The sequence below is a fragment of the Cottoperca gobio genome, chromosome 8, assembly GCF_900634415.1.
Source record: "Cottoperca gobio chromosome 8, fCotGob3.1, whole genome shotgun sequence".
Taxonomy (NCBI): Eukaryota; Metazoa; Chordata; class Actinopteri; order Perciformes; family Bovichtidae; genus Cottoperca; species Cottoperca gobio.
This window is the reverse complement of record NC_041362.1, coordinates 13,979,053-13,990,287: the sequence shown is the minus strand read 5'-3', so window position 1 is coordinate 13,990,287 and position 11,235 is coordinate 13,979,053. Positions and strand designations below refer to the sequence as shown.

Sequence of the window (11,235 nt, the reverse complement as noted above, 5' to 3'; positions counted from 1 at the left end):
TCCTTCAGCTTTTGCCCAGTGTAACTTTCCCACCACCTTGTTCCCTCCCCATCCCGTTGCGGTCTTCGTCTCCTCCTCAGTGAAGAACATTAGAGGTTATAGAGTTGTGTGGTAACCTGCGAGCAGAACAGGCTGTCTGATAAAGGAAGATGAGGTTGATGCTGCCTGGAAATGTAGGTGCCTCTCTCACCAGTAGTGTACTAACTGAGCCCTTAGTATCTGATTTTACGGTCAAATGCATAGCCTATTGAGTTGTTGCGGTAAAGCAGTAATAACCTTGTGGTTAGGAAATTGAGGTTTTATCCACTCACAAAGCAGCAATGACTATAGATGGGCTTCATGTTTACAAACATAAGGATGAAAGTGCAGCACAGGGTAGAACATTCATTGCCACAAAGTCTTTACTTAAATATTGCCTTTTTGTTGCCTATTAAGAAATTATACAAGTTGTTGGATACTAGTACCAAATACTTTTAGAAAATGTATTTGTTTATGGCACTCATCGTTGCATTTCCCCCCACACGCCACAGTCTGATAGAAATATGCTGGTTTTGGCTAGCTAACAAGACTAATAGAAAAAATAGAGGGAGTGCTATTGATAACACAGATTATATAAAGATAGCGAGTAGTGAGAAATAACTCCCTGTGTCGTTTTATACTTGTTTTATGGATTAAACTAAGCAGATATGTGTTAATTAGTGAGCTTTAGAGGTGCTAGCAGGCTAACTGTTTCCTCTGTTTCCAGCCTTTATACTAAGTTTAGATGGGTCATTCCAGAAACAATCTAATAATCCATGCCCAAAAAGCTAAACCATGCACTTGTTGTGTTAAATGTACTTGTCCTGAGACAAAATGTATATAAAGTTGCAGAAAAAGTTGTTTCAAAATATTATTTAAAATATCAAATAGCTCTCGAACACCCCTAAAATAGCATGTTTCTCTTGTCCCAGCTTCTTGGTGACCAACTTGCATGTCAAATAACAACTGGGGGATTCCGAGGTGTTACCAGGCCAGTGAGGAGATATAATCTCTCCACCGAGTCCTGGGTCTTCCAGGGGGCATCCTTACTAGATGCCCGAACCACCTCAACTGGCTCCTTTCAACGCAAAGGAGCAGCGGCTCTACTCTGAGTCTCTCACGGATGGCTGAGCTTCTCACCCTATCTCTAAGGGAGACGCCGGCCACCCCCCACCCCATATTCACAAAACACATGTAGACCGGATGGGCGTACTCCCAGGCCCCCTCCAGGATCACACACTCTCTGGTCCCCCTTTTTGAAAAGGGGAACCACCCTAGGCACTGTCCCAGACTTCCTTTATTGGAAAATATATATAAAATATTATCAAACAACATTTCTGTGGTCCTGAGTATTTATTTGTCACATTTATGTTGTGATCTACAACCAAAAGTAATGTAGCCATTTAACCCTGTTACTTTACGCAACCCTGTTACTATATGATTTTCTACCTTAAATAATTTTCTCAGCTCACAAAAGTTTAAACTAATGTCCTTTTAATAGCTTGATTAATTATATGCATAATGTATTTGAGCAAATATTTCAAATGAAATACTAAAATTGGTAAAAAGAAAACAGTGTGACAATTGAAAAGTTGGACAAGATCGATTTACAAAGCTACTTAAATTAATATTAAACCAGTTTTATCCAAATCTACATGAGTATTTAATATAAATGTGACTTTCTTTACTTAATAGTAAAGAGTTTTATTGAAGAATGTTTTTAAATACCTTTTTCTGCTTAATGAGTATGTGTCACAGGGTTGCACAAAACATGGCACACAACAAATAAAATGTCTAATAAATACATAACAAAAAAGAATAAAATAAAATGTTCATTTTTCAAAAGTGTTGATGTCTAAATTGTCCTCCAGTTCTGGAGTGACCCAGCTGTCAGCTGCAGCTTCTTATTTACTGGACAGAAGTGGTATGTGTCTTCTCATCTAACGCTAAGTGTATAAGTGTAGTGTAATACATTCCAAAAATGTCAAACACATTCCTTAAAGGCTAGAACCTGTTGACTTGAGTGTGATGTAGTTTGTTCTTTCCTGGGAAAACCTGCTTGAATGCTCTCAACAGTCAAAACAAGCCTTCAGGACTAAACAAGACCAGCCTGATTCTGGACAGATGGGCCCTTGCGAGCCAAGATGACTCTGAGATCGAGGCAGAAAGACATTTAGGGAGAAGCACAGGGGTGGAGCAGTGTGGTGGGAGGAGAGGAGCAGTTTAAAAATATGATGTGGAGTTTTGGTGCCTCTCCCAGAGGGAAAGAAAGATTCAAACTGGGACAGAGACCCCCCACACACACACACACACACACACAAACAAACACTCAACTGTAGAATTCAGCTACACTAGAAAGCTGTCCAGGTTAGGCAGACATGAGGACAGCTTGGACAAGAAACTTCGGCAGACAGTTTAGCCAGAAACAGGGGGGGGGGGGGAGAGAGAGACAGAGCGGCTCCACCGAGGAGGAGACAGCCAGAGGAGCAGCTCATTAAACAGAATGTGAAGGGCTGCCACAGACATTTCTGTTTTTTTTATTAGACAGGCTGAATGTCTCAACTGTTGCAGGTGTCATTACACGGATAGTTGTCCTCATAAAGACACTGAGAATGGCTGGTGTAGAATTAATGAACAGCTTTAATAAAAGCCTAGCACAGCCCAAACTGCCTTGTTAAGGAGGTGGTTACTTTAGGCATGAAGGAAGTTTAGTTTAGGGACTGCTTTTGTATTTCTAGCAAAACAACAAAAGAAGACTAACGGCGGCATGTTGGTATCAGTAGCAATGAAATGCTCAGGAAACATTTCTGCTAACCCTTTTCCTTAATCCCGCTTTCTTTCCTTCATTCCTTCAAGGGCTGCAAAGAACTTGGTCAGCCATGACGGTGCGACAGTGAGCCAGCAGGCACAATAGGCCTGTTTAACGGAACACATTTTGACTAGCTACAGTAGCAAAAGCACTGGTATAACTAGTGAAGTTAATGATGGCTGAATTGCATTGAGCTGCTTTAATTTCAGGTTCCAGGTGTAGAGCCTTAAATAGCACAGAGCCATCGTTAGTGTTATTACTAACACCTGTGCTTTTCCTACAATTACCAGTTCAAATGTCTCTGTGACCTTTTAAGGGCACATAGAATTAAACTTTTATTTTGCACTCATACTATCAGAAGTATGAATGAAAATATTACATAGAATGAATGACATGTTTAAGAAATACATTAGTAGCCTAATTTACTCTTTAACAGCAATAAATAGCCTATATCAGGGTTAGGCCGATATATCGGTTGTTGTGGACTTTTTATTGCAGCTTGATGTTATTCATATTTTATTATTCTAATGCTTTGATTCCTCATGTTCCCAATGTTATCGTCTTCAAACAAAGGCAGCGTCGGGCTTCATTCGGGCTCCCCTCTGGCTTCAACCACGTTTTCTCCATCCCCGTCTGGCTGAATTTGCACTTCCACATTGCAGTAAAATTTAATCTAAACCTACATAGAAAACAAAACAAAAAAAGGTTATTGTAGCATAATCAAATCTGTGAATATAACAATACACAAATACATTTGTAACTAGTTTTAAATTAATCTGCATTTATTCAAAACACAAGACATTGTACATTTATTTACCTTAACAAGATGCATTTACATAATCCCAGCCAATCATTCTGAGGTATACCCACACAACAAACAAAGATCTTGTTTCATTTACTCTGTTCCAATATAATTGCAAAGTGGGAAGTGGGTCACACTGCAGCCCTGGCCCTTTGCAAAGCTACCAAAGCCCAGGGCTGCTGGATGAACTTCCTTTGGCCCCAGGCTAAACGGTTGAACTAAAAGTAAGGTTAGGGTGGAGAAAGATCTCTCAATCCTCTCAATGAACGAGAAACCATTGGACTATTGAAAGAGTAAATGCTTTAGCAGTAATGGTCCCACGTTTTAAAAGTTGTATTATCCAATCATTTCTTTGTGGTATAAAGTATCTTCTCAAGTAACTACACTTTCATAATACAAATTAAGATCATTGCATAATAGTCTTGCTTGATATTGATATATTAGTAAAAATTAAGTTGACTTTATTTGTACATTCATTATTTTACATACTAAAAAATAAATAGTTTAATAAGTAGTAATTTTTTCAAGTATATCAAGCAGGATATGTTTTATCAGAATAGCCAAATCTTAAATAAAATCTTAAGACTATCATTTTACCCCAACAGCTTCTTAATTATTGGCAGTTAACACAACAGCAGAGCATTCATTTTAAAACCTATGAAATCATATTTTACCTTTTTAGGCCTAAATTCAATCGACAATTTAATCTGAAACTTCTTAAGGACCAGTGGAAACTCTGCATCATTAGTTTTATTATTTACACCTGTACGCTGTCTTACAGATGCCACAAAGCTAACAACAGAGTGAGGAAGATGTCAATCAAGCACCGTGTACACGCCCACACAGTCCTGAGAGGGGATGTAATTAGGCAACATAAGTGAAAACACCTGTGTGGGTCGTCAATGGTCATGCAGGGGTGTTGTCAATCCCTTTCCTTACAGTTTACTAACTGAATAATAGTTTCATGAAATACACTTTCAGTACATCATCTATTCCACTTACAGTGTCCTTAATGTCATTTTAAAAAATTGGACAGATTTCGTCCTCAGCTCTGTTGTCAGCAGGTTAAGTGTCGAAGCTTCAGCAAAACCAGTGAACCAGTGAACCAGTGGTCATGGACCATTATTCACACACAGTTTGAGACGTTCCCCTTATTCGGCATCACTCACTTCTCTGAGCATGTTTTGTGTGTGTGCTTGTGTGTGTGCAGTCATTTGAAAAGTAGATAGATATGACTCACTGAATTATGCTTGTTATACATAATATTGTGTGACAGTTTGTTAGCAAGCAAAGACTCTCTGTATGGTGAGTGGATGTGCGTTTAAGCTGAAAGAGGAAAGAGGTCTTTCTTAGTATACCTCTCTCTCTTATTATGTTCCTCTATTTCCCACCCCCTTGCTGGATGAATCACACTTACCCAGCAGATACCTGTGAAGGGGACTTGAGCAAGACATTTTCTCCGAGATGGTGTAGCCTCCAGGCATGGGATCATCGCTCTGTGACATAAGAAAAATAAATCTCCATAAGAAATAATTATAAGAAACATGTGGCGTCTCCTTCAATCACATAGGGGAGTGTGAAGGGCTCTAGCTGACCGATGAAGTGTGTGTTTGCATGTTCAGTGATTAGGAAGCAGTCCCATTAAGTGGGCTTATGTTTGGAAACACAATATGCAAATTGTGTAAAAAACACTATCTTTTAGAATTTGTAGTTTTCAGGTAAAACGTCCAGAGAAAACGAGATCCCACATGACCAGATTACCTCCTTTGGTGTGGCCACTCTTACAGCGACTTTAAATGGGCCGTGAGTTTGTCTGACTCTAAATCAGGCATTTGGCAGGGAGGAGGACTAGAGAGATGGAAGAGGAAAAAAAACGGGTCACAGAAATGGGGGATGAGGAGAAAGAAGGACAGGAAGGAAGTGGGAGGAGAGGAGGCAGGTGACTCAAGAGGAATAAGAAGGGAGGAATGGTACATGTTAAATTGACGAGAAAGACAGGGAGTCATATTTGGGGAGGAGGGTGAGAAGAAGAGAAAATAGGCAGGAGATGCTGGCAATAGCAATAGAGAGATGATTGAAGATGAAAACAGGACAGAGGGATTGCAGGAGGTGGAGACACAAAAAGACATATAATTGGCAGATGGAGAGATGAGGGACAGTAAAGTGCTGGGATGGAGAGGAGGGATAGGGGGATGCTGGGAAGGACATGAAAGGTGCTAGAGTGGTAGTGGGGGGCTAAAGGGACAGGAGGATAATATGCAGGCAGTAACAAATTAGAGATTGTAGGAAGAGGGGGATACAGCAAAGCTAGGGATGAGAGAGACGGAGGAGGGAGACTTAAGGTGTAAAATTAGATACAAACCGCTGAAACTCTGAGAGCAGCTGTAACCTTTTCACATTCTGTTGATAATTTGAGTTCTTTTTTTTAAACAAATTGAGGCCATATCTTACGAATTGTACCTTTAAGAGAGTCAAAATGGGGAAGATAGAAGCAGGGGTGAGTAAGGAATCAGTGAGAGGAGGAGGGCTATGTCATATAGTGTCATCACCTGGGTCCTTATTAGTATTTACTGCAATGTATTTGAGAATCTGAGACTTAAGGATTGGCGGATGCCTGCCTGCTGACAGTGTAATGGTGGCCTGTTTACTAATGGTAAATAATTGCTTACCTGACTTTATTATGGATGAGGAAAGAGAGGAGGGGGAGACAGGTCAACATCACAAGCTTTGAGGATGGCAAATGAACAGTGTAGTAAAAAGATGGAGGATGGAAAGAGAGATGCTGTTTGGGCAGTACTAAAAGGTCAGAGACTCGGGGCCCGCTGCTGTCTGACAACAGGACACACAGCGACCTGTCAGACAGAGAGGAGGGGGTAGCAGGCAGCGTGAGGGGGAAATTGTTGGTGTGTGTGACAGAGCAGATAGAAACAGCTGATTTCCCATACTAAAACTAAAACAGCTAATTATCTGAACAAAGGCAGCAAATGAATACTGCCTAATAATTACCCTTAAGTATATGCTATTCTGAGCAGTCCTTTATAATACCACACTCTTCACAGCATCATGGTGCAGTGGGATACATCACTCATGGCTTACTGTGATTGTAGTTTGCTACAGCACAGGTCTAAAAGCTGTGTCAAAGGCTCTGCAATGCCAGATAATATAGACACAACTCCAATGGAGAATAAAATACTAATACGCCTACTCATTTTAAAACAAATTTAAGGATGTAATCAGAAGTAAACACCCTTTCTGAGAACACACCCTTGGTTATCTTCAATGGTAATTAGCACTGTTCTCTTCTGAAAAGTTGTTATTTTGATTGTTTAAAGGAAATATATTATTTAACTCTAATAATTGACTGGTTAATTTGGGACTTATTGAGGTTTGTACCTTTAAGTGTGTTCAAGTGCAGTTGTAAATGTTAGGTAAGGCTAACGTTACTTGCAAAAAGGGATAAGTTAGCCATATCAATTCTGAACTTCACATGAAAACATATATTTTCTCTATTACAGAAGTAACAAAGAGACTGTGTCAACAACTTGTGTACATATTTCTGCTGCAACATCATTAACGGTTTGGTCGTGTGAAGTAAATAAACTCCTGATTGTATTGTGTCACATTAATGATTATCACATGTACTCGTCCACCTCAATCAAATGTATTATTGCATAACATGTATTTCTGCACAAATGTATAATGAGCACTATATTAGTTATGAATGTGAAGCACTGTAGGTTCTCTTCAAAGAGTTTCAGGTCCACCTCCATCTCGCCACAACAAGATGGCCCACCAAGGGGCATAACCGCGCCAACATGGACCAATGAGGGACGACGACACCCTTCTGTAGAGAATATAGCAAAATGTTTATGATGTTTTTGTACCACTTTCACTTGTACCAACAGACAGCTAACTGGCTCTTTATTGATTCGGACTGTGGACTTGGGTGTGTGAAAGTGTCCTCGGCTGAGGGTATTTTTTGACATTGCTGTCATCATCACTTTAAATAAATAAGTATCTTGATCAACTAGAAGTTTACTGGATTCAATTGAAAGACAGCGCCCTTTGGGCTTCAAAACCCAACAGTCGCTAGTGGTAAAGAAAGTAAGTAATGTCTTTTTTTTCCAGTGTTATACAATTGTTGGCACACAATTAACATTTAATTGCCTTGGAAAAAACAAATGCGACAGTGCATTTTCTCCTCTCTGCATCAACAAATAAAAGCCAATATATGTAATTTACTTGGCAGACTAGACTATCTAAACACAAGGTCCAATTACTTGTGTTTCTAAAGCTTTCAACCACATCTCGTGGACTTCCTCGTGGGGTTGGCTTGCTCCGTTTTCAAGCAATTTGATTAATGAAAAGGCAGTGATGTCCTTTCTAACAGGGACCACGTTGGTTTTGAATTAAAGCAGCCCTGTGACAGTGAAGAAGTTAGCTTCCGGCGCAGGTGGACACAGCATTTGCTTCAGGTACACAGGGGGTTCTCTTTATACATCCATGGTGGTATCCGTGGTTGTGTTTGGTACACTGCCGCCATCTTGTGTATTATTCCAGCACCGCTTCGGCGCTTCCGTTCAGTTTGAACCTAGCAAGTTGCCGTAAGAAGGAGCAAACGTCGCCTTAGCAACGGACAGGGTTTGGATCAATGACGGGCATCAGGATTCTTCTAAACTGGGTTAACTCAGAAAGCAAAGACGCCTTTCCAGTTTACTAACTGAAGCCGTGATGGCTACAATCAACCCGTCAGTGTTTCTTCTCACGGTGAACGGACAAATTGAGGGAGGAAACGTGAGTGGTGCTTCTGAGTTTTAGCCTAACCTAGCCTAGGAGCTAATTTCAACTAGCATTAGCATGAGCAACACTCGCGTTGCAGTTTATGATGAATTGGTCTTAATGTCATTTTACCCAGGTATTAAAGCTTTTTTTTCTGTATTTCAGTTTCCAGAGTATGACAACTTGTACTGCAAATATTGTTTTGTCTACGGCCACGACTGGGCTCCAACCTCGGTGAGTAGCTGGCTAACTAACTGTTTATGAGGAAAGATGTTCGGTGTCTCTTCTGCAAAGCTACACGTAAAAGCCTCGAATAAATAATCTATTCTTGTTCGCTAGTTATCTTTAAATTGTAAATTGGAATTGAAGTAAAGAAGCTGTTAATTATTCCCTAAAAAGCAGTCGCTGTCAACAATGGCATAATGTTCAGACAATATACAAGTGTATTACACATACAAAAGAATCTTACAAAATAAAGTATAGTTAACGGTTAATCATGTCTGGTTATCATCTTACTAGCAAGTCTTTTGTCTGTTTCTCTATAGGGGTTGGAGGAAGGCATTACTCAAATAACATGTAAAGGCAGTCAGTCCTCACACAAATTAATATGGAACTTCCCACTGGAGACAACGTTTAAGAGTACAAACCCCTCTGGATGTGAGCAACACACACACACACACACACACACACACACACACACACACACACACACACACACACACACACACACACACACACACACACACACACACACACACTCTATGAAAACCTGACTAGTACAAAATGAAGACATTTATTTCCCAGGGCCTCAGCTGGTGGTGAGTGTGTACGGTCCAGATGTGTTTGGCAACGATGTGGTCAGAGGCTACGGAGCAACACACATCCCCTTCACACCTGGAAAGTCAGTATTACCTTTACTTTATCTATCTACTTTCTCTTCTTGTTTTATGAGATGCCAACCCAAGGCACCAATTTTAGTTGGAAAAGTTCTTGCATTTAAGTGACTGGTTAGTAAAATATTCCCATCGCTGTAGACATTGCTCATTTGCCTCACAAAAAGGTGATTTTTGATCTTGTTTATTGTCTGTTTGAGAAGAATATGTTATTTGTTTTAATTCCTCAGACATTCACGAACCATCCCCATGTTTGTTCCTGAGCCCACATGGAGACTTCAGAAATTCACGAGGTGCGAACAGTCGTGTGTTTGTGTTCAGTTTTCTGTCTCACAGCTGTGGTGCTGCGGCTGATGAGTAGCGCCTGCTGGGAGAAGAAGCCGATATCTGAGCATGAGCAAACATTTACTGCTCCTGATGATAGTCTCAGTACCCCACATCAGTATGTATTGTTTGCCAGCTGCTGTTATCAGTGTGTACGCAAAGACTCGCGCACACACAGTTCATTTGAACTCCCACCTACACAGTATGCTTTTAGATTAGCTGGTCGCTTTGGCACATTTAGTTTTTCCACTTGACCTGGGAAAGTGTTAAAATATATTATATACAAGTAAGTGTTGCTTTCTTGCTCATGTACTCTTCCTAGTTGTACTTTACATTACTTGTACATTAACGCATCACTTCCTGTCTGCCAGAGAGGACGTTTCATGCGAGCGAGTGATTCAGAATAGCAGGAGCATCACATTCTGATTGGTTGAGTCAAATGTTAATGCCGGGACAAGATTTATCTTCAGAAGAAAATAGCTTCTTTCTTTTTCACAAAAGGTTGTGTAATACCGCCCTCTCCCTCTGTAGTTTTTAACATGTTTTTTCCTCACTTGTTTAGCTGGCTGATGGGTCGGCGGCCAGAGTACACAGACCCTAAAGTGGTGGCCCAGGGTGAAGGCAGAGAAGGTTTGTTGTGCATTTCTTGATTTATTTTCTTAAATTAACTGACATTTGAAACGCATTTGGCGGAACAAAACCATGTAGGGAACAAAGGAAAAAGTAGGAAGTAGGTGTGTTACGTTTAAGCTGGTCTGGATCAGTGTGACAGAACTACCTGGATCGAAGAAGAGTGGCGGTCTAAAAGCAGACATGTCGTTCTCTCCAATACACACCTGTGGATGAGTATAATGCAAGGGTTTAGCCACTGATAATGTATAGATAGAATCATTTGAATAAGTCACTAAACTAAATTCTGGAATTATTTGAAGGTGCTCACTTCATGACATCAACATACATACTTTTCATTCAGATAGAATATTTCCAGGTTTTAAATTGTGTAAAATCTGTGTTGCAGTGACGCGGGTTCGTTCCCAAGGCTTCGTCACCGTCTCCTTTCACATCATTACTAAAGATATGAAGAAACTGGGTTACGACACAGGACCATCGAGCACTGCCAACGCACCATCTTCCACATCCGGCTGGTCCACCGAAGAACAACCGTACGACCTGTAATAACTTGAGACAATTGGTGGATTATCTTTTCTTTTTTTGTTCTTTGCCCTCAAGGATGTTTGGTCCCGACCAAAACTGAACACAACACTCATTTTATATATATATATATATTAACGACTTGTTTACTACCCGTGTGTGGAAATCCACAACACGGAAATGCCAGTCACTTTAGAAATAAAGTGGCAACTCGGCTCCATCAGAAGACACACATTTGGTTGCAGATTTTAATAGATGTATTCAAATATAAGCGATTCCAGATGTCTTGGATTTGTCAGTTTTATATTATTTTTTACTTTTTTAAATAAATGGCCTTTTACCTCTGAATTGTTCATATCTTACTGTATTGCGCATGTGTTGTTGCAGACCTCACTGGGGTTGTTTGGGCATTTGTATGCAGAAACGACCTCACTGGGGTTGTTTGGGCATTTGTATGC

The 11,235-nt window shown here is 40.3% G+C and overlaps 1 protein-coding gene and 1 long non-coding RNA gene across 4 annotated transcripts; one reads left to right on the top strand and one right to left on the bottom strand.

Moving 5' to 3' along the window:
- Positions 1 to 3,298: 3,298 nt before the first annotated feature.
- Positions 3,299 to 4,415, bottom strand: LOC115012598 (uncharacterized). 3 transcript variants are annotated; one of them, XR_003832703.1, is made up of 2 exons: positions 4,304 to 4,415; positions 3,299 to 3,506 (listed from the first exon to the last, which is right to left on the bottom strand). It is a non-coding gene; the product is annotated as an uncharacterized LOC115012598 (long non-coding RNA). The 3 variants fall into 3 exon arrangements; XR_003832705.1 differs by lacking the exon at positions 4,304 to 4,415 and adding an exon at positions 4,227 to 4,293; XR_003832704.1 differs by lacking the exon at positions 4,304 to 4,415 and adding an exon at positions 3,645 to 4,027.
- A 3,647-nt stretch (positions 4,416 to 8,062) lies between these two features.
- On the top strand, positions 8,063 to 11,125 carry b9d1 (B9 protein domain 1). Its single transcript, XM_029437381.1, has 7 exons — positions 8,063 to 8,423; positions 8,574 to 8,642; positions 8,954 to 9,065; positions 9,213 to 9,309; positions 9,532 to 9,594; positions 10,188 to 10,255; positions 10,644 to 11,125. Exons 1-7 carry the CDS (start codon positions 8,361 to 8,363, stop codon positions 10,799 to 10,801), a joined length of 630 nt encoding a protein of 209 aa, XP_029293241.1. The 5' UTR covers positions 8,063 to 8,360; the 3' UTR covers positions 10,802 to 11,125.
- Positions 11,126 to 11,235: the final 110 nt, after the last annotated feature.

What these genes read in the sequence shown, in the direction of transcription:
- b9d1 (XM_029437381.1), top strand. Translation starts at nt 8,361, where the DNA reads ATGGCTACAATCAACCCGTCAGTGTTTCTTCTCACGGTGAACGGACAA. An exon ending in ACGACTGGGCTCCAACCTCG is followed by an intron (nt 8,643 to 8,953) that starts GTGAGTAGCTGG and finishes GTTTCTCTATAG; the next exon opens with GGGTTGGAGGAAGGCATTAC. An exon ending in GAGTACAAACCCCTCTGGAT is followed by an intron (nt 9,066 to 9,212) that starts GTGAGCAACACA and finishes TTTATTTCCCAG; the next exon opens with GGCCTCAGCTGGTGGTGAGT.